The sequence below is a fragment of the Grus americana genome, chromosome 3 (assembly GCF_028858705.1).
Source record: "Grus americana isolate bGruAme1 chromosome 3, bGruAme1.mat, whole genome shotgun sequence".
Classification (NCBI taxonomy): domain Eukaryota; kingdom Metazoa; phylum Chordata; class Aves; order Gruiformes; family Gruidae; genus Grus; species Grus americana.
Genome location: NC_072854.1, coordinates 112,819,746 through 112,842,508, shown reverse-complemented (window position 1 = coordinate 112,842,508; position 22,763 = coordinate 112,819,746). Strand labels below are relative to the sequence as shown.

At 44.8% G+C, this 22,763-nt stretch overlaps 1 protein-coding gene across 5 annotated transcripts in view; it reads right to left on the bottom strand.

Annotated features, from left to right (window-relative positions):
* Window positions 1-22,763, bottom strand: part of LOC129204397 (phosphofurin acidic cluster sorting protein 1-like) — a 73,300-nt gene extending 50,537 nt beyond the window's left edge. For all 5 annotated transcript variants that reach the window (XM_054820321.1, XM_054820320.1, XM_054820316.1 and 2 more), the window contains exon 1: window positions 22,479-22,763. In XM_054820321.1, coding sequence (XP_054676296.1) covers window positions 22,479-22,660 — 182 coding nt within the window. In that variant the 5' untranslated portion in view covers window positions 22,661-22,763. The remainder of the gene's footprint in view (window positions 1-22,478) is intronic.

Genomic DNA, 22,763 nt, shown 5'->3' with positions numbered 1-22,763 from the left:
CAGGAAGGAAGTGGCCAGCAACATTCACGTGTCCCTGATGGGCTTGTTTCCAGTTGCAGGAGAGCACAGCGCACAGCTCTGTTAGGGTGGTGCTGCCAGTAGGACTTCAGGATGTGTCAGGCAGAAAGGGAGAACAGACTGCTGACACAAGTCACCCACATGCATGACATTGGTTCATACAAGCCAATTTCAGAAAGAGTTGAGAAAGTTATTACCATTATTTCTACCTTTGCCTACTCAATCTTGTTGTCCTAGTTACCAAAGCCCTGGTGACTAAGGCAACCAGCCTTGGCAAGTAAGAGGCAGAACGCAATGGGATGTAACACATATTTAAGATGACTCTGAAATAGCAAAAGCAGAAACAAGTAACAGCACTTCTGTGCCCCCAGCATCACCCCCTGCCCCTTAGTCTATTAAATTTGTCATTACCCCCACAGGAGTTTGGGAATGGACACTCAGGTATGTTTGTGATATACCCAGGAGACACAAGGTGGACTGCAAACCCAACTCAAATGTGCAAGAGCTCCCCCTCCACACCCCCTCTTCACACAGTGTGTTAACTGTACAGACACAGCATGCACAGTCTTGTGTCCAGACTGAATATCAGAACTTGTGCTACCATTCAATAAACAGCTCTTCTCTAACCATGTATGGCCTCTGCAGCATCCAGGCTCCATGTTTATAGCGTGCTGGAACATTTCATGCAGGCATTACAAGGCATCTTCATCTGGGAACTGAGTAACATGACACTCCTGTGGTTTCTGAGATCACTAACAGCTCTGCAAGAATTCAAGTCCCAATCACATATTTGCTTCTCTGTTATTTTTATCACACACATACAATACCCAGAACATCTCAAGGCTCAAGGCTGTGTAAAGCTAAGTTAAAAGTTACTTTAAGTGAACTGTGTGGCTTGGACTGTATAAAGGGCATCACTACTGCAGTGACCATGCGCCACAAAATGATCAGACACTCATGTCCATCTGGCAACAATCTAGACTCAGAATAATATCTATATTACAAGAAAGAACAATTTACCAGCACACCTAAAACATGCAAAGGGTTGAGGTGATCCAGCACAAATAAGGTAGCTAAGGGTAGGGATGCTGACATCAACCTTCCTCCTAGACAAAAATTGACCTGCCACTATTATGTTGAGGTTAGTGAATCCTCAGAAGCTGCAGAAGAAACTTTGCAATGTCCGTGACCACATTTGGCTCTATCAGCTTCATCTGCTGGGTACATGAGATAAAATAATCCTGTGCATCTCAACAGGCATTATATCCAGCTGATTAGCCAACGCCATTCCACGAGTTCTACATCTTCCAGCCCCTGATGTGTATCACTGAGAGGTGTGACGGGAACTAAAGGGTCAGGTCCAAATGCTTCAATGTTTCCAGCTTCCCTAAGACACCAAGAGGAGCTGATACTTCTGATGTCCGCAGTAAAGCACCTTCGACTCTAAACTGTTATCATCATGACTCAAGTGCGTATTCAACTGCATATAAAGCCCCAAACATACGCAACTCTTGCTGTCTTAGAACTCCAAACAGCATTTCACTAAGCTTAGGTTTTTCTCCACAATTGCTGTTAAACTTCACAGAAACAGGAGAAAACTATGTGCTTTATACTTGAATCAAGATTCATAAACAGACATCAGTTATGCAGAACCTGCTGGATTGAAAGTTAAAAAGTGGAACAGCTTTTGATGAACACTGTGTGTTTAGCTTGACCTGAACATTAAGTACACAGCTGTGCTGGGCACCTCACAAGAAACATGAAAACAAGACTATTACACTGGGATGGGTGGTCAGATCCTGAAGAGAAGATGAGAAAATTTCAATCCAGATATGCATATAATACACCACGATGCATAATAATAAGGATATGTTTAAAATTTGATTTAAAAGAAACAAAGAGACTTTTATCTCTCTCCAACCCTTAATTTCCCTGTATTATAGCTGTGTCTACCATTTAATTAAGTAGCTTCTTATCTGTTAGAAAACATCCACATAAAATGGGAAGTTTCATTTTCTCCCTGGTGATTCACATTGTCACGCTCAAAGAGATACCCACCCAAGGCCTTGTGAGCATCCTCATGAGAAGGCGTTAGAGCTTCAGAAGATTTGTGAGTACGTGGAGCCAACCATGCTGCACACTGAACTCACAGGAGTGAAGGGGATGGTTCTGCACAGGCTGCATGCTTCAGGGAGGACCTCAGCTGGGAAGCATTAGGTCCTAAATTACATTGGCAGCTTTAAAAATTCTGCCTTCAAGGGCTTAGCTCAAGGTCCTGTTTGAACTACACTCCACTCAAACAAACTTCAGAGCAATTAGCTCCCTTGCAGCGAGCACTGTTTTAAGAGCCGTATTTCTGCTTAAGTTACCAATATTTTTTCATCTAAAATGAAAACAGCACAAGTTTTCAAATCTCTTCCAAAAAGCTCAGTTTAAATTGTGGCTTAACTCACTCTGACCTAAATGCATTAAGCCCAGGAGACAACAAACCCATTTAACTATGGCAGGAATAAGCAAGCAAAGGCAGCAGGGAGGTTGGAGAGAGGCAGCAGCTCTCGCTAATCTGCCCAGCCAGAGGGAGGGAAGGCAGGCAGGGCACTGCAGCTCTCTGCATGCTCTCTGGGAAGGCGGTGGTCTCTGCCCCTGCCCCTTCAGAGGCTGCTTTGCTCATCCAGTGGGCAAACTGCCCCAAGGCCCAGCCCCCACTCCCCCTCTCACAAGCGGGATGAATAGCAAAGCTCATTGGGAAGCCAGGAACCGGGCTGGGGCTTGAGGGGACCTATGCAGGTTGCCACAGCAACTCCACAAATCCGTGTCACCGGAGACCACCATACTCAGAAAATTCAGACAGCAAAGCCCTTCTAGCACCTGGATGACAGCCAGTTATTCTGCTTTCTGGCAACAGGATTGCAAGCCTAAGTAAATTCAATCCAGCTCAATCTTATGAATGGAAGATCTCCAAGGGACACCAGAGCAGCTGGGACATCTGGCGCAGGCTTGGCATCTAGCAAAGCTGAGCTGTGCAGGTACCATAAGGCAGATCCTTGAACCGCCACCGTGATTGATTCCCCAAGTTTTTCCATTTGAGGGAATGACACATTGGAGATCTTTGAAGACTACACACATTGGTTTCAGAGCAGCATGCGTGCTGTGTGCAACATAAATACCTTGTTCTCTGTTAACAAGTGGCCTGAGCTGCTTCAGCACAACAGGCAATAAAAACATAAAACTAGACCTTCTGGAGTGAGTAGTCCTCAGAACCACTTTATAAGGGCTGACAATAATTCAGAGCACAGCAGTCTTCTGGCATTTTCCAAACTCCAAGAAATAAAACTGGGTATTTTCCCTTCCTTCTTGTTTACATCATCTTTCAAAGCTTCAACTTAAGTACCTGATATTAAACACCTGGCTTAAGCCTCAGTCAGACAACACTACAATCCCTCTGGCTCACAGTATTAGCAAGAGTTAGTAGGCTTAATGCAATTGCTTCTGTCAGCCCCTCTGACTGCTTGTAACTGCCATGTAGAAAGTACAAATTATTCCAGCAATTCTAGAGATAACCTGAAACTTGAGACTCATCTACCATTTGCATTTCTGTCAGCACTGCTTCTGCCTCCCTCTGCAATGTCCCAATTTGACAGCAAGTCCAAGCTCACTTTTGGTGATGCTGCAGGATGCAAAAATTCTGCAATTGAACATGTGCAAAACATAATAAACCCCAAACGCGCACACATTTCATTGACAGAGGAAACATAAGATATGTGCTTTAACTCTTCTTGCAAGAAAAAAAAGATTCAACCTAGCAATGTGAAAGGCTATGAAATATGAAGAAAAAAAATCCAGAAGATACAGGTGACAACCAAGCTCTAGGACAGAGATCAGGCTCATGACTATGGGTGCATCAGTTAAGTCACCTCTGCTTCCAGGTTTGGTAGCACATGATACCTGCCCCCCCCCCCAACACGTTCTGTGTGCACACCCTGTGTATGAACCAGCACCCCATTTCTCTGGAGTAATGCTGCTTACCCCTCAAAAGGCAGGCTGAGACAGTCTCCCGCAAGCTAGTTTTATTTGAGTATCCTGCACAAAGAAGAGCTGCTCACAGACACTAAAGCGCTGAGTTTCAGACTCAAGGTTGATTTCCCCCCTGGAAAACGAAAGGCTTAAAGGAAAGACTCTTCAGTCATGGAACAAAGAACCATAGGGGTTATTTGTTAGCGGTTTCTGGCACTTTTTTCTTGATTTTGTACTGCTTTTGACACAGCTGGTATCTGAGCGCTATTGATAATCTGTCCAGCACACACCTCTGACTAAGAGCTGCACTCCTGATTGAACTGTCTCTAGTGTAAGATTTCAAAGCTCTGTGAATATGCCTGCCACTCGCTTGTTGAATGACATTTGCTTGCAGCCCCAGATACACCATGGCAATATGGACTTAAAACACCTTTGTGCCCAGGAAATTCTGTAACAGCTTCAAACATAACAAGAAAGGATGAGTTCTTACACATGCACACACTGCTGCAACATCCTAGGGAATCCCTATGCTTCAGTGCAACTCTGCTATGCTTTGGTGCTTTTGGAAGAGACTTTCTTCCAGTTAACATATTTCCATCTCTGCAGAGAATTTTCTTCAAGGAGTCACCTGAAGAAGGTGCCAGGGAAGAGGACACTTGATAACACCCATTAGAACTGGTGCTCAGTGAGAAATACCTTACTCTACCCAATTATCCTCCAAATCACAGTTAATTGAAGCCAGCCCAAAATAAAATGTAAAGAGGACTATTTATCCACATTAATCAAAGGAATAAAGAGACATTTGTGAAGAAATAAAAAGGAGGGTTTAATCTGTTTACACTAGGGCTAAATCAGAAAGATCTTTTCCTTATACAGCTGCTGCCCTGCAGACAAAACAGCACGGTTTCATTTCGTGGACCTCATGCTGCAGGTTGTGCCCATTAGAGAGCATGCAATGGGCAGCATCTAGCAGATAAGTATCTGGGGTAACATGTTACTGCTCATAGCAATTTCCCCCATGCTGCCTCCAGGGGTCCAGACGGTTCATTTCCAGGCTCATTTTCAGGCCCTTGTAAGAGATGTTCACAAAAATCAAGTATCACCCCAGTTCTCTGGGAACACTGACATCCCTTTCAGAGGGTATAGGCAGAGAAACTGGTGAACCTAGCCAGCGGCCCCCACCACCAGAAGCCAATGCCTTGTTGTCCACTCCCTGTGACTCCCCATCATTACCGTGTGTTTGAACACACGATGACCTGACTCAACCTGCTAATCCAGCAAAGAATGAACCTAAAAAATAATGAGTTCTTTCCTTCCAGGCCAGCACTGAGATGGCTTGCCACATAGTCAGGCATGTGCTGGAACTAGTGCCAAAGAAAGGGTGCCAGTCCCAAGCTGTGAGGCCAGGACTGCCAGTGTCATGCCAAGTGTAGGAACAGGGTGTTTGGAATTTGGCCTGAGAAAGGAATAAAGCTCTCCTACCTTCTTTTGAAACAACCCAATGCATAAGTCACCCACAGGAAGCACTTTTAATGCCAACTACACGTATCACCCAGCACCCCAGCAGAAAGGCATGCAACTCAGTGAGGCTTCCAGTTAAGGTGAGACAACAGCAATTAGCCATTTTGGGGTGCCTCTCACCTTTCTCTCCCTCAGCACACCATAGCGCTAACATAGCTTCATCAAGACAGTATTGTTGGCTTTATTTGAGTACTTTTATTTCACCTATTTTGTCCTGCGCTGAGTTGTACAATCTGCTAAACAGATGTCTATTGACAACACTGGCTGTACTGTGATGAGAACTCACACAACAGCTTTGGGTCACACGTCCCAGCTACTTGCATTGCCAAAGGTGAAAGATGCCAAACAACACATATTCTTTGGAAGAAGAAAGAAGGGGGGGGAAAAAAAGCAAAAAAAAAAAAAGCTGAAATTTGAGAAGATATTTATTAGAAAACCATTCAGTGTCAGGATCTAACATGTCACCTCTGAAGGCTCAGCATGTAAGACTTCCCATGGGGGGGGTCTTCTATATTTTTTTAAGATTAGGAGGGACATTAGTCTTAAAGGTCTGTCTGGCCTGACCTCCTGTAGGGCATACACAAACACTACATTTGCTCAGGCAAACAGAAAATGGCAACACACCAAAAACCCACAGAAAAATGGTCCATCATTTATTAGTGAGTGACAAAATCACTTGGGCTGGTGTCAAGCCATCTCTGAAATTTATTGCCCTTTTTGTAAGGTATGTCAAGAGAATAAAAGAATACACAGCTGAAAAAGTGCCTTGTCATCAGATATTGGATGCAACTCCTTTCAACAGACAGACAAAGAAGCAGTCTGGTTCCTGGAGCAACTCCTCCAGCAACACAAGTGTCCAATATTCATTCACGGGAGCCAAATTTAACATTTGCAAAGTTGAAACTCAACAACTTCAAAGTCATTACTGCATTAAACAGCACCAATATCTTCACACTTAAAAGCAAAGTTACAGTTTTTTGAAGAGCTCTGATTTCCATCCTGAACAGCTCTGCCTGGATCCAGAGATGGCTCCTTAGGTTGTTCCCTAGAAATTGTTTCCTTTCCCAAAACAAAGTACTAATCAGTAGGAGAAAGCTTCCCTTCCCCATCTTACACTCCTGGCCTGCAAGTCTCTGACACATAGCCAGGGAGCTACAAGATGTTCTTTAGAAATGGGGACAATTATCACCATCCATCCTCACAACCTCACAGCAGGGCACAACCTCAAGCATCCAGAGTGCAGCATACCATGACCTACCTGTCCTGCTGCATCTCAAGCAGATAGCAGAGCTTAACTGCACATGAGCATCTGCAAAAGCTGCCCACAGCCAGTTCCTATGTCAAGTGTTCAGCTGGTTGGTCATCTGGTGGGCTTTATAATTTCCTACCTTCTCCTCCCTGGCATGGGCCTCACCACTGTGTTACCTGAACCCACAGGCTTAATACTACGTTACCTGCTGCAAGGTTTAGAAGCACCCATTTCCAGTTAAATTGCAAGACCTTTAGGTTGCCCTACGGAATCAGGAGCTGGACTCGATAATCCCCATGGATCCCTTCCGACTCAGATTGGAAGGGATTCTATGATATCTGAACTGTAAATGCCTCTTCTATCTTAACACACTCCTCTAACACCTGAAGCATGTGAACCAACAACCCTGGAAAAATCATCAGAGCAGCTGTAGGACTTGCTTCACACCACGGTCAGCCAAACTTTCAGGCAGCTTCCAGAAGGGCTGTGGACAACTTTTCTTTTCTCCATATGTCCAGGAAGAAGCAACCGAGAGGAAATGGTGGGACTCTGCTTGAGAAAAGCTTGATTTTTTTCTTTTCTAAGAAATAAAATTTGTAATTACCCAGCCTCCTGCTTTGTCTAAAAGCAGAGCAACTGATGTGAGATCAGTATTTCTAGTAGATACTTCACAGACAGCTTGCATGCCCCTTCCCATCTCTTCTGGGAAAGAGGAGGGAGGGTAGGGATTCAAGTACACTGGAAGAGGAGGATTCTCAGCAGGAAGGAGTAAAGGCAAGGGGTGTTCATCCCTAGCAGCACCACTGCCTGGAAAGTTGCCATTTCTCCCCTCACCCACTGAGTGACAAACTTCCTTAGAAAAGACTGGAAAGCGGATTGTCTCCTCTCTACCAAAAATGTGCTGACTAATCCCACCCAGGTCCATACAAGAGAAGATGGAAGTCAGCTACCATGGAGGAAGAAATCAAAAACATAGTATTGTTCCAGCAGCCATGTTTCAGAGTAGATTTTCATCAACCCCTCTTCTTGCCTCCCAGCAGAGCTGCTGCTAGCTCCAGAAAGTCCCACCAGGCAATGCTCTTCTATGAAGGGGCAGCTTCTCAGCATCCTTGCCACATTACTCCATTCTCCTTGGGTTGGTGAGAAAACAACTCCCACCAGCTTATCCCCTGTTAGGGATGTCAGCTGCTGGGAGTTAATGCCAGATTTGCACTCAAATTCATCCTAACTAGTCACCCAAAACACCACTTCCAGGCAGGCTTTTCCATCTGCACTCCCAGGGCACAACAGTGTATTTCACACACTGCAGTCATACCACCTTATGCTTACTGTAATTCTCATGTGTTACTAAACTACTCACACTACAGGTGATTTAGCAAGGCAGCAAGAGACTGGAAGTCTGCCAACAGCCATTGAGAAACAGCTTGAAATGCATCCCAAAGGACAAGGGAAAAAGCTCAACCACACACCTCATAGCTCAGCTTTCTCAGATCTGCAATAAAGTAGATGCCTGAAGAACAACCTAACACTCAACACGTTTGTTGGAGCTGTGGCCTCAGAAGCTGTCTGCAGTCAGGAGCAGGATTTTACATTCAGTTTTGTAACTGGATGTAGCCCAGATCTGATTCTAAAACATATGCTTTAGGAGCATCTCACCCATTTCATCTAGAAGCTGTAGCCACCAAGAAACACACGGCTTGTCCTGATGGAAAATTCCTAATTTTATTACGCACTTTCCTTCAGAGCAAAATCCGCATACACCTTCAAAATCAGATCTTTGTTCTTAAGGAAAGGAAATCTGCCTTGATATTCAGAGGATGACATTTCCCAAAAACCATAAGCTCAGCAGGCAAAGTAAAAAGAAACCAAAACCTGCCTTAAGAATCACAAAGCTTTACAGGAAACCTCCTATCAGTGCAACAAAAAACGCATGCCAAATTCTGTGAGGGTGAGGCAAAAAGATGAGTAAGAAAGAAATACCCCTGTGGGTCCTCAACAACTCTAAACACTTTTGTTCTCAGGTGTGTCCGCATGGAAGAGCAAGAATTTTTCCTAGTCCCTAATGACTCAAGGCCTTCCATTAAAGAAGAAAAAGAAAAAAATGTATTTAGGGGATACAGTATGTATGCAAATCGACAACAAGTAAGAGAGCTTATGAGGTTCACTCCCCAAAGTACAGCAGGTGTAAGTCAGAGGAAAGGAAGCATTCAGCTTAGGTGAATTTGCTCTAACTTTGTCCTCCACCAGGGCAATTTAATGTTAGTGAAAGAGTGTGGTGAGACTCAGCACAAGCAATAAATTCTTGTGTTTCAGGCTGTAAATCTTAAGACAGCATGTCAAAACCAAAGTCAGGAGATCTAAGATGGGCAATGGTTGCACCTTTGCAGCTTTAAGTGCAGCGTAGTACAACACTGAAAAGCTCTTTTGAATCAGTCATACACAACCTCTTACAAATTCCCAAGCCTGAAAAATCTCTCTGTTACCCTGTTTCACTGGCCTGGTCATTTTACTACCAGGTCACTAGCAGTTGCCACCCCACACCATCTGTCATTAGCAGACCTACTCAACAAAATGTTTGTTCGGGAGCTGCTTCTCCTCCCAAACATTGCAGGCTGTCCATGCACAAGAACAAGGTCATTAGGCATAAAACAGACTCCTTCCCTCAACTTTTATCTAATCCTAAACATTAAGGCTTAATCCTTCAAAATATTTGTATCATAGCTGAAATATGGAAAATCTCAAGGTAGTAAAAAACCTGAAAATACAAAGGGAAGAAAATTAGCAAGTGCAAAGCATGGCTGGCTGTCACCCAACCTCACCCATCCTTTATATAGTCTGCATGTTGTAGGAAACAGAGAAAAGCTTGAGAACTGTGGGAACCTGAGAGATCCTAAATACCACAGGCTTGTGTTCCTACTGTGCTTTTGTGATACAGTTGCAAAACGGCTTCAGGTTCAACAGGACAGAACACAAACTCTCCTCCATTTTTGCACTGTCTCCCTAGACCTGCACCAGAGACATGGCTAGTACCAGCTAGCAACTTGTTAGCTTTAAATGGATTTATTGCTTTTCTAAAAGGCTGAGCACCTCTGTCCCAGGATAAGGAGGATGACGCGCAACAGGCAGAGCACAATGCAGGTGTGATGTCCAGGACAAAGATGCAGAGCCAAGCATTCTGCACAGACATGTGCTTCAAAGGTAGCATTTCAAATAGTCTCCATCACCGCTTCTCATCACCACATATCATTCAGAAGCAGCAACTGTCACTTGCAACCCCACGAGCATCCTACAGGTATGGAAGCTAGCACACAAAGCTGGCACTCTGAAAAGAGTCCACAAGTACAGGGAGAAGCAGAAAGGACCAACAGTCATGTTACCACAGCTCAAATTCAAAGGTCTTTTGCAGTGCATGCATTTCCAAAGTGTCCTTGACAAGGGTGATAACTTGTCACTGAGATCTTTCATGTGGAGGGGGTGTGTGCACACGCAGGTAACCACCCTGGAAAAGATCTACGCTGAACACTTCTAAGCTCAACAGAAAGTTTGTTTGGCTTGAAATCACATCTACCCTAAAGGCAGTGACCATAGAGCTTCTCTTACACAAAGCTACCCTGGATTTTAAACCTTGATCTACTTAGTTTTGCCTTCTTCCCAAAGAAAGTTCTGACATCCTGCACATCTCACAGCCAGCTCTCCTTGAAAAGTCATTTACTCTCAGAGTATTAAAAAAAATAGGTTTTAATTAGGCAGAGTTATTAATCTTTTGTCACTTGGGACCTGAAACCTATTCGTATTCATGTCAACAGGAGTGCTTGCCACTACAATCAGGACTGGGCACAAGTGCCTCATCATTTTTCAGAAGAGAATCTAAGACCTTCTGTGTGCCAATAGCTAACTGCTCTGCCTTCTGTTCACAGCAGCGTTTAGCTGGGATGTCGACCACTTCTGCTATGCCATCACCAACCATTTTTGCTTTTCTGCATCTCACCCAAAGAACACCATTCCCCCGGCACAGGCACAAGCTACCACAATCTACAGCCCTGTCTCTTTCATATCTCACAGCTCTGCTAGCTACCCAGAGGAGAATTAACCATGGCCACAGTGGTAGAAGCGGTCTTTGGAACATGCTTTTCAAGATTCCTCTTCTGAAGAGGAAAGAACTATCAGAATCTGCTAAAAGCTCCAAACTTCCCCCAAAAGACACTTAGAACTATGAAGGAAGTGTCCAGGTCACTTAGAAAGATAGGATGGAGAACCCAGAGGCAGCCAGGCAGTCATTCCTTACCTGGACAGATACACAGGACTCAAATTTTGGGGCCAACTGTTCACATGCTCCTTGGACAAACTCCAAGTGGTCAGTGTGAAGCACCATCACAGTTTCTTTAGGTCAAGGCACAGAGAGGCTTTGTGATTTCCTTCACAGACAACACATCCCTGCCTGTGAGGGTATGAAACCAAGACTCCTCTGTTCTAACTGGGGTCCAGTAGTGTCAGGATTAAAGGATGGCAGTAACTGGATTGCTTACTGTAGTCACAAACAATAATAAGGTTAAGAGATTTCCTTTCCCTCCTCCTGCCCAGGCTCTGAGTGGACAGAAGTTATAAGGCAGTGGGGTAGCTGTTAAACCTTTCCTCCTCCAATTGCTTAAGAGGGGTGTTTAGGGTTGTTAATTTTGCATCCTACTCATGGCTGACACTTCTCACCTCACTGGTTTAAAGGCACGTTTACCGAGATATGTAGGGAGCAAGTGCACCTTGCTGCACAATGAATGAAACAGGCTCCTTGAAACCATTCACCCATCACTCTGCATCCTTTCACATTAAATACTCACACAGATGCATCACTGCAAAGATCACCACTCAAATTTTGCTTAAACTACTACTGCTTAAACTACTACTGCTTAGCCTGAAAATGCACTACTCTCTCCCATCCCCTTTCCCACACTTACGTTGGCTCTTTCCAGGCTGTCTTCTCTCTTTGTTTTTCCCTCCCAACTCTCAATACCACCCCACTGGAAAAAGTCAGCAAACTTTGAGGATGGTTGAGAGTTACCTCCGCAACGCACCCAGGCACATCAGCCTGCAAACAGGGGCTTGGAAGAGAGCCAAGTTCTCCATCACAGGGGATCTAACAGGACCTCCAATCTCCCTCTAACCACTTTCTATGAAACATGGTTCTTTGAGGCAGTTGCCCCTGACAAGCCAGGACAAAATTGGCCAAATAGATCAGAAGTTGAGAGTTGGACAGACACTGCTGTTTTCTTAGTAGTTTCCTGTGTGAGGCTATGGCTCATTTGTAGTGTTATTTACAATATCCAAACATTTGGGGAGGGGGGAGAAAAAAAAAAGAAAAATTAATTGAAGACAAACCATACCAAACAACTGCTGCCCCACCATGTGCACAGGAGAGTTGCAGTGATATAACCACATCCCCCAGGCTTTGCTACAGCGAGACTTCAGTGCTTTTACAGAAGGAAGCAATTTAGAGTTAAGATCTGGTTCCAGGCAGAGAGGAAGATTTAATCCGTCTCTGCCAGTTTTTAACTGTTGGATAAATCACTTCACCTCTGCTTCCCCCTCACCCATGTCTATCCAAAGCATGGAGTAAAACCCCCACAGAACAGGCAGCATTTCATTATAGCACGTCATGCAGCATCTACCACAACAGGACATAAGACTGCCATAGCCTCCTGGCACCTCCTGTCACACAAGCTGATTTCCAGATAATAAGCACATTGTCAAGAAGCATCTCCTGAGGAAGCATTAGGATCTGACCAGACAGCCTGTCCCAGCATGCACAGCATGCTACTCAGTCACACAGCCATTAGTCTCTCTCGTGCTCCACCGCAAGCTATGCAGATACTAATTGCCGCTACTAGGAGCAATATCTTTCCTCAGCACAGAGCCCTTAAAACCTCAGCAGAAAGTCCAAAAATTCTCAACTGATTTCCACATACTGCTCCCCAAACCTTCCTTGAGACTCCACCAGTTCCCCCGAGCCTGTTCAGGGGATTCCCAGCCAGAAGCATTCAGAATAGACAGCAAGGAAAACTCTGCTGGTGGTCTGGCGCTCAGAATGTTTCTCTGCAGTTACCCCTTTCTGAGCACCCTCAGGCTTCCTAGCCCAGCTCTTCAGTCTGTGGAAGCCAGGGAAGAATCCGCAGCCATTTCCTCTAGCTTCAGCTTTGTCTTTCCAGCCCAGGGAAACACATCATAGCATATGGACAGTCTTACAAGGCTTATTTTTCCCAAGAAGGACAAATTTCTTCCTTTATGAGTACTGGCACCACGTTGCAAGACATTGGCTTTGGGAGCAACCCTGCCACACCTCAGGATCACTTCTGCTTTACAATACAACTCCACAGTTGCTCTAGCACACACAAGGAAACTGCAACACTGCAGCATGAAAACAAGCAGCTGCGAACAAAGTGGGGAGGACAGGAACATGAGTCATAGCTACGGCTTCAGGCAAGGAAAGGGTTATTTGAAGTAGAAGAAGAGCAAGCAACTTCAGATCCAGGATCTGAATCTGAGCCTTACTTCAGTGTCCAAACCGCAAGGTCATCTTTCGGCTCTATTTTCAAACAAGTTACTCGTTTAACAAAAAGCATGTGACCAAATTCATTGCTGCTGCATAACAGCCTCCCTAGAAACGTTAGAAAGAGCTTACTAAACAATCCAGAGGTCAGTGGTAAGGCTACATGCTGCAGCAAACTTTTAAAAATTATTTTTTATAGGCAACAGAAAGTGTGCATTACTTGGGAAACATCACATCTTTAACTGGTCATTGCTTTACTTAAGATCATCATGTTTGAACTTCCAGCTGTTAACTTGGGGTCTGCCCAAAAGCAATCTCAGGGCAGAGAGAAAAGAAGTGGAAGTCTGCAGCAGCACATTGATCTTCTCTCATTTTAGCTATGCTGAAATTAGGCATTAGCATTAGTATGTCTAATGTCATGGAATTTTTTTCACAAACATAACAGATTTTGAACTTTTCTGTCTACATCCACAGCAGAATTGCTGCACCAGCTGTCCCCAAATCCAAGGCTGCTTTAACAAAAGAGGCAAAGATACTGCACTGCCAGCTTAGCTGAGAGCAGCAGTCAATGGCATGGCAAGGTGCAAATGCACCACACCTCCATGGAGCCACAGCACCAGCAGTCTGCCATGACACCCGTTGCTAAACAGCTTGCTCACTGTGTCTCCAGGCTAAAATGAAACGTGTTAATGAATTAACCACCACAAAGCAGTGAGTGATTACAAAAACACCTCTTGCATTCTTGTCTACAGGAGGAAGAGAACAAGTGCTTAAGACACAGTGACAAGTACCTTTCAACCAAGTTTGAAAGTGCCAATGGGAATGTAGAACAGGCTACATCCTAACACTCATCACCTGGCAGAGCTTGCTGAGGTACACCTCCAAGTCTGCTGGAGATGTGCCAATGCAGCCAAGCTGGGAAAAACAGTGAAATGAGATCAAGGTTAGTTCACTGATCCACACCAACTTCCTCCAGTTCTCTGCTGCAGGCATTTGTTCAATTGCCAATAGATACTTGTCTAGCAAACCCTGCTACAGAGACTTAAAACATCCTCCATCATCCAGACTGTCCTGGTAGAGATCTCCATGCATGCTGACAAAAAGGGAACATGCGCAATACAGCAGCTTTGGTAACACATAGTCTAATAACTTTCCTACTAACGATGAAAGCAGAGTTAAGGTTTCATTACAGCTTGCTATTCTGAAGTAGCAAACCCACCAAACATCCCATCTGTTTCCTTTGCTGTTGCCTTGAGCTGGCAAGCACCTTAGATCCGACTACCTGCAGGCTCAGGAACATGGCATCATGGTAAGATAGATCTGGGAAGAGAGCATGGGGATGGACTGAAATGATACAATAACAGTGATACAGGCCCATGGAAGAGACAGTGGTAAACCAGCATGGGCATCCGTTTTTGAGGCTTCTTCATAACTGTAAAAAAAAAAAAAAAAGTTCTAAAGAGTTGCACAGTTAAGATTCTTCACTTGAAAGAATGATTCTCACCAAAACAGGTAAATTTGTATGTAGGTTTTTCATCCACTTGCAGCACAAGCTGTTAATAACCAGAGTCTGTACAATGCAGTTCTCTGCTCAGATCCTTGTGGGTAGAGCAGGTCCCTGAAATAAGGGATGATTTGTCCATGCTTCCACAAATCAATATTGCAACAGATAAAGTTATCCCCAAATAAGTATGAACATTTCATCAATACACAGGTGAGATGAACAAAGTGTAAATGCAGAGTAATGGAAATGTCCTTTTGTCTGACTGGAGATTACGGAATATAATAAGCAGAGAAAAAGCTTGAAAAGTCAAGGGACCTGACAAACATCAAGGAAAAAATTAGTAAATTATTCATATATACAGTATGCTGTGAAATCCAAATGGACATCCTGAGTCTGCTTCTGACAAAGAAGCACACAAGAAAGGAAAGAATACTTGGGGCAAGCAGCCACAAGCATAAGGTATGAGAGGACTGAAAGAAATGTCAACTTATGGGACTGTATTTCAAGGAAGCACATAAAAGAAAATTCAGAAAAACAAAAAAGCTGATATTCATTAACAGTGAAAAAACCTAAAATCCATTAAAAAACAACCCAAGCACATCAAGAACATAGTCCAGCTGAAAAATACAAGCCATACAAGAACAAGATGTGGCCATTGCAGCTTCACAATAGTCCCTAAATTCTGAGAGAAAAAAAGCAAACTACTTTGAAAAGAGAAAAATTAAGATACAGAACTAAAGATTACTCAGTTACAGGGGTGCAAGGCAAAACAGAATCAAGGAAAAATGTGAGAACAGTGCTAAAATTATCAATAGGTGTGCACAAGGCTTTTGAGGGAAAGGAGCAATGAGAAGAAAGTGGATGTATTGATAAGGTAGAAAATAAATGGACTACTAGAAGATAGCTGAAGGAACACAGGAAAATGCAGAACAAATACAAGGAAGCTCTTCTAAAAATATATAAATAAGTAAATCTTAAAAAACCTGACATAAATAATAGGGATTTAGAGACACTACTTGAACCGTTACTGAAAATCAGACGGCAGAAGAATCAATGAGAGGATTCGGGTGAACGCAATCTTCTCCCCTGGTAGAGAAAAGGTATTAAAGAACAGGAAAAGAGTAGCAGAACCCTTTTCAAGGGTGTTACTCTTATTCTAACCCTGCTACCATTGTAACAGCACGACAGCAATTTTCAGTTTTGGAAAATGGAACCAAAGACATGAGTTCTGCCATCACCCCAAACTGCCTATCCTGATGAGAACTTAGTTATCATCTGCACAGAAAAAGAGTTAAAAAATACACATCTGGGCATGGAACCTGGACATTTTTTGTCCAGGATATGGTCCTACATGCACTGGCTTTGCATCTCATGCTACTTAAGATATGCTTGCACTGAAGAATAAGAAGCATGATAAGAAGGATTTACAGTGGAAGTGTAAAAATCAGCAGGAGTAGGAAAATAAGGAGAACCTAGAAAAGCTAGAATAGCAGCCAAAATACAACAGGAGTTTTTATTTACTAAATAGAGTCCCTATTACATGATTACACGAGACAGGAAGAGAACAAGAGATGACAGTGGGCAGTAAATTACAAAGGAGATGGCATTGCAACAGGCCTGCAGAAAAAGCCAGCGTAATTTTCAGCTGCGTGCACTGAGGCTGAATCACACTGCAGAGCAGGGAGCGGTCTCTGTAACCACAGTTGCAATGTGTTAAGATACCTGAAATACTGCATCTCTCCTTTGGGTCCACTGCAATGAGTATACTGAAGTATCCAAAGTCTCATTTTTCTAAGAGGCTTCTAACTACAAGAGCAGTATCGCTTAAGCCATCTGCTTTCCCAGAGGCAAAGATAGGTTACTGGTGCCACATCCTACACAGAGGAGTAAGACACTCGTTTCCCAAAACAGTATCTACCAGCTTTGACGTCATTAAAAAAACCCAAAACAAAACACCACAGAAGCACAGCTTCCCCATCAGTAGGGATGCTGAAAGTTTGGACCAGATAAGAACACAAGGTATTCAGAAAATAGCCTTGCCTAGATGCTCATCTGGCATGCTATAAAACACAGTATGTTTCTCACCTCTGGCTCTTTTTTGGAAATAACTTCTGAAGTTGACTGGAGACACACATTCAATCTAGAATCATTCTACATTGCAAACAATTACGTAAAAGTATCAGCACAGATTTCATTGAAGAATGGATCTGCTACAGGAACCACATGAGATACTGGTGCTCAGCAATTTATTCTTTTGGCAGTATAAAGGTCAGGGGATCTCCATCCCAGAGGAGGGTGCACTATACGCATGTTACATGGCTGTTAGTAATCAATCATAAGTAACTGAATACGCCAGAGGAAGCGGAATGAGCACTCATAGCATACTAGCACAATAAGAACAATGCAACATTTTTGATAAGCCAGCAGACAACTGAGCTAACACAGCCTAGCTAATGAATGAAACACTAGAAAGCAAGGCTAGGAGGCAGCATGGCAGGTACTTCATATAAAATTAAGCCTTCAGGAAAGTCACTATTAATATTCTGAAAAGAACACAGCTCCCCCCCCCCATCAATCATACTGGCAGAGGACACTTGTCCTGAGTTCCACTAATGAGCAGCAAGAAGGAATAGGAAACACCAACTCAATTATAGTATGCTCAGAAGGGAAACATAACACTGCCAGAGGAGAAATCCCAAACATGCTCCTCTGCAACAAGCCACAGAGAGCAACAGATAGTGGGCAACACATCAGATGTATTATGTTGCAGGCTTGTAGCCAAGCCCACAATATTAAGAATAATAAGAAACCCAATGGCTGTTCAGAACATTTTGTTTTCTATATAGGACTAAAAGGAAATCATAAGTCAAACATGGCAAATATCACCAGTTATAAGAGACTGTTTCCTTACAAGAAACTGTGGCCTCTCCCAAGCACTCCCTGTCTGGAGCTACTCCGGTTTGTCACAGCGTCATAGCATCTTTTGAGGGAACAATCTGGAATCATTTAACACTCCCAGAGGTGCAACCCTGTAGCTTACTCAAACAGAGCAGATTTTGCTGAGGTTGGAAGTTTACCATGAAAATGCCTGATTTACCCAGGAAACCACTCAAGAACATCTCAGGCAGATAAATACATGTTATTCCAGCTGGAATAAGTGTTTCTTAAAGGAACACCCAGTTCAGAGTCTCTTCATCACCAAATCAGCTTCAGAAAAGGAAACTCTTAGGGGTTGTAGAAAAGACAGGCAATACTCCTTGCAGAGAGGAAACAGCCCTGAGTCCACACCTGACAGAGCAGCCCGCTTCATGGGGCTGCGAGATGCTGCCAACCCAGTTGAATGCAGCTGTACCAGAGGAGAGCACATTCCTCCGTACTGTACAACATGTACCGCTCACTGCAAGGCTTTCTGGACCTGAGGCAAAGGAAAGCATGCAATCAGCTGCACAAACGAAGTCTTACCCTACTCTCCATGAAGTCTCAGGTAATAGATACTGTCTGCCCAAACAGAACAACGGGGTTGCAGAGACAAGAACATTCACTTCAAAGGATCACCGTAGCTGGCACTTATGGGATATTTCCAGTTGTACTCTCAATAACTGCTCTCCTTCCAAAAAGACATTCATCAAGCTATAACTTTCCAAAACACACATTTGGAAGTTTTAATGATATTCAGAGCATATTCTGAAACATAATATCCCGAAGGTGCACATACACAGTCTCACAAAGTGAGCATGAACCACATGCATTTCCTGAAGTCAATGCTTTCCTAACTATCACAAGCAGTAGACAATGTTTGAGCATACTGTGTGGGTGGCAGCAGGGCTTAAAATGCTTTTGAGCTCATGCATCATACCAGGATATAAGGTACTCTGGACGAAATGCAGTGTATTTGAATCCTTGCAGAACCTTTCACAGCATAATTTGTACAGGTAGAATCTGCCTTTGCAATCTGAGCTCAACAATATTGATGCATTAGCCGAAATAAAACTTGTATCTCACCTCTAACCAGAAATGTGATGACTTATCACTGAAACAACATCCACATAACAATGAACACAACAGCTGTGTCATGGAAAAAGAGTAAGAGTGAACACAATCACACAATCTTATCTTGTTTCCTAATTAAGAACTTGCATTTATGGGTTCTCAGATATTAAAGGCGGAAAAAAAGGAAGAGCAGTCCTATTAACAGACGTTGAAAAATATCACTACTTGGAAAGAACAAGACCCCAAGCATGTTTGCACAAAATCCTTTAACGCTTTTTTTCCAAATGTACTGCCTGATCAGCAAACAAAACAATGAAAACACAGTAGAGACAGACATTTTACTTTGGCAAAGCTCTAGTTCATTTCTTGCAGTTTCCATACAGTGAAAACTTGGCTACAACCCTTAAGGGTACTTATTTGCATCGTATCACAATAAAGACATTTTCTCCGCCTCAGAACACCACTATGAAGACTTTTACTAAGATAACTATGAGTGGAAGTTAAGGCTGATTGATTGACTATTTTAGCAAAAGCATGCTTCGCACTCTGCAGCATGAATCAATCAGGATTGCCTTCCTTCTAAGGCACCGCGATGCAAAGCCAATAATCCCTATCCCAGTGGGTAGCCTAACTGAAGATGCAAAGAGCATTTTGCTTGGTTTCCAGGTGTTTACTTCTTTCTGCCTCTCTGCATAATAGCCCACTGCCCAGAAAATTCTGCTCTGCCTCCCCTGAGAGCCACTTGAGTCAAAGGCAGTTAGGTCTAGGCTATGCTTACTCAGTTCATAGGAAGGGCATTAAGAGTTCACAGATCTCTCTCAACTTGGCCCTGAAAAGAGAAAGACCTCAGCAGGAGAGATGATACTTCCATTCTGAGAGCAAGGCAACTTCCAAAACTAAATGTGGACTTAGTTCAGTGGCACATTCCTGATTCAGCAGGGAAGACTTCCATTATGGGCAACAGTTCATCTTAGAAAGCCAAGATCCTCCTACAGCACATCAGAATCATGCTACTGAACTGTTCAGTATATTGGGGCTTTTACTCTACGGTACCTATTTTTACTGGCCCAGACTGCCTCTCCGAAATCCTGAATGCCTGGACACAACCTCTCAACAATCCTGCATTAACAGCCAAACACAGAGCAACCCCACAAAGGCTGATCTAGCCCAGTCCCACTCCTGCAGCAGCCGGAGTTGCATTTTCAGAAAACGAAACACCTAAGAAGTACAGGAACAGCAAAGACTTAAGATACAGAGTCTAGAAAAAGAAAGTACATTCTACAGCATTAAAATCAGTGCAAAGTTCTCCTTTCCCTAGTTATGTGCAGGGCTGGAAGAATTGAGACTACACACACGTAAGAAACAGAGGGGCCCAAGGGAGAAGGATTATTACCCTTGGATGGATATTATTTTGCTACTGCTATCACCCCCAAAGCACAGTAAGACCAGAGACCACCTGTGCTGGGCACTGGCACAGTACAGCAGAGTTTCTACCTTTAAGACCATAATATCAACACTAAAACATTATACAAGCAGGTTAGTAGCAGAAGAACATGGACAAGCAATAAGTAAGCACAGTGCACAGATACACCATTAACCCAGCTCAGATTTGGGGCTTGATCTTCCTTTAGTTTCAGTGAACACAAATACCTGCCTAATAGGTGCCTACCTGTGACCCGCTCACTCAGGAAAGCTTGGGCTGGCTGAAGACTAGAAAACACAGAAGCACCAGTCCCACACTGGTCACTGTGGCCTGACTGTTCTCCAGACACCTGCTGACTCTACAGGCATAGCAGCACATCATGTTAGAGCTGTGGCCTCTGAAGGAAGAATCAGCTTCCATCAGCTTCTTCCCATCCTAACAACCATCACATCTGAAGACATTCCAGAGATGAAACTTCAGATTCATTCTACAGAAGTTTCCTCCAAGCTGGTGTGTCAGATGGCTGTCCCCCATGGCTATCGACACACAAAGAAGCTCATACATTAGAACAGGCATCTACACAATGCTAATGGAATCTGTCCTTGTGAAAAGGCACAGGATTCATCGGGCCAAAGAGCAGTTCTTCAAACAACTTCCAAACTGATGATACACCATTTCTGCTCACCCACTGGCATCCCGCCACCCATCTAACCCACTTCTCACTATTCCCAGTCATTCCGTCTTTGGTTTGCCCAAAGCAATTCCTCCTCTCTATAGCTCTTGCAGTATTTCCATTTGTGAAGACTATGTACATACACATGCTTCACCATCACTAAGTTCTGTGCTCTGTATCTGCATTTTATATTCTTTCTGCAGAAAGTCAACCTGGTAATTCTGTCCTGCTCTCCAAATTCCAACTTGGGAGTAACCTGCCCACAAATAAACAATACCTCAAGCCACTTTAAAGCTATAGAATAATCACTGCTTCCTGCTCCACACAACAGCCTCAGCACGTGTCATCAAAATGTGCACTGGCTTTTCACTGACACATGTTGCAAAATTCTCCCCATTTGCTGTCTGCTCAGCTCAGAACCTCCTTGGGCAGTCAAACAGACTTTCTCTACTAGCTTAGAGTATTTCAGAACATTTCTATTACAACCCATCTGGCCACTCAATCAGAGTTTCTCCCTACACATCCACCGTCTGAAGCCCTTTCACAAAGGCTGTTATTCTCCTGCCCTACAGGAACAATTATTTTCCCCTCTTGAATTTTACTCCTGTGGTTTTTGTGCAGCACTTGAATACATCACTTGCAAACAACATACCACAGCCCAGAGATAGATGGATCCAGAGTGATTTCTTGAATCTGCCCCTTAATTCTCATGAGGAAACCTCCTGATCAATGTCTGATAAGATGAGCAGGACAAAAGACACCTAGCTCATTAACACATCCAGCACCTCCTGGCTCCAAGACAAGTCTTTGCATCCTTCCCATAAGCACATCTAGCCTAGGCAAACCCTTAACCATACAGTCAGCAACAACATTTACATCATTCAGCTTGTCTTACAGCTCTGCCAGAGATAAAACTGCAAGTTCAGCTGGCTGCACAGTGAAACCTTTTTGCTGTTACCTATGGTCTGGAGTGCAGGTGACACAGGTAACCCCATGGGCCGGTGGATGCAAAGTGGACACTGTCTGGCTTCAAGGGACGGGCTGTAAGGCCATCATTCACTTCAGGGGCAAAGAGGGAGCTTTCAGAAGCAGCATGACCACGATGACATAACCCACTCTGAGATCTTCCATGGCCATCACAGCACACACTAGCCAGAGGCCGCAACATGGAGTCAACGCAGCCGTGGTCTGGTGCTGGCACACCCAGCCCCGCCGGTCCTCGGTGCTGCCGCCGCTCCCACTGGAAGCACACCGAGCAGCGCGGCGGGGGAACGGCGGCCGGAATAGCCGTTCGCCGCGCATCCAGCCTCTGGCTGGGGCAAGGCCCGGCCACCACCGAGGGATCGCGGCCCCAGGCCCGGCTCAGCCCGGCGGGGCAGGGATGCTGCAGGGGCCGCCAAGCCCGGAGGCGCGGGGGGGGGGGGGGGCGGTCAGGGACCGCCTCCTCCCCGCCCGTGCCATCCCCGGCCCCGACCGGCCCCGGGCTCACCAGGGCCCCCGCAGAGGAGCGGGGCGGCCCCCGGCGAGGCCCCGGGCGGCGCTGCTCACCTGGGCACGCAGCTCGGCGCCGAACGGTCTATCTCCCACGTCGCGAAGAGGTTCATGGGCACCGGGACCGGCCCGGGGCCGGCCACCGCCATCGCCGCCGTCGCTGCCGCCCCGCCGGCCACCGCCGGGGGCCCCGCGGCGGGGCCCGAGCCCAACGCGCCGACCGCCGCCGCCGCCGCCATCCCGCCGCCGCCACCGACACTGGCGATGGGGGGCGGCCCAAGCCCCTCGCCTCAGCGCCGGCCTCCGCCTCGGCGCGCGCGCGCCCGCTCGCTCGCGCGGCGG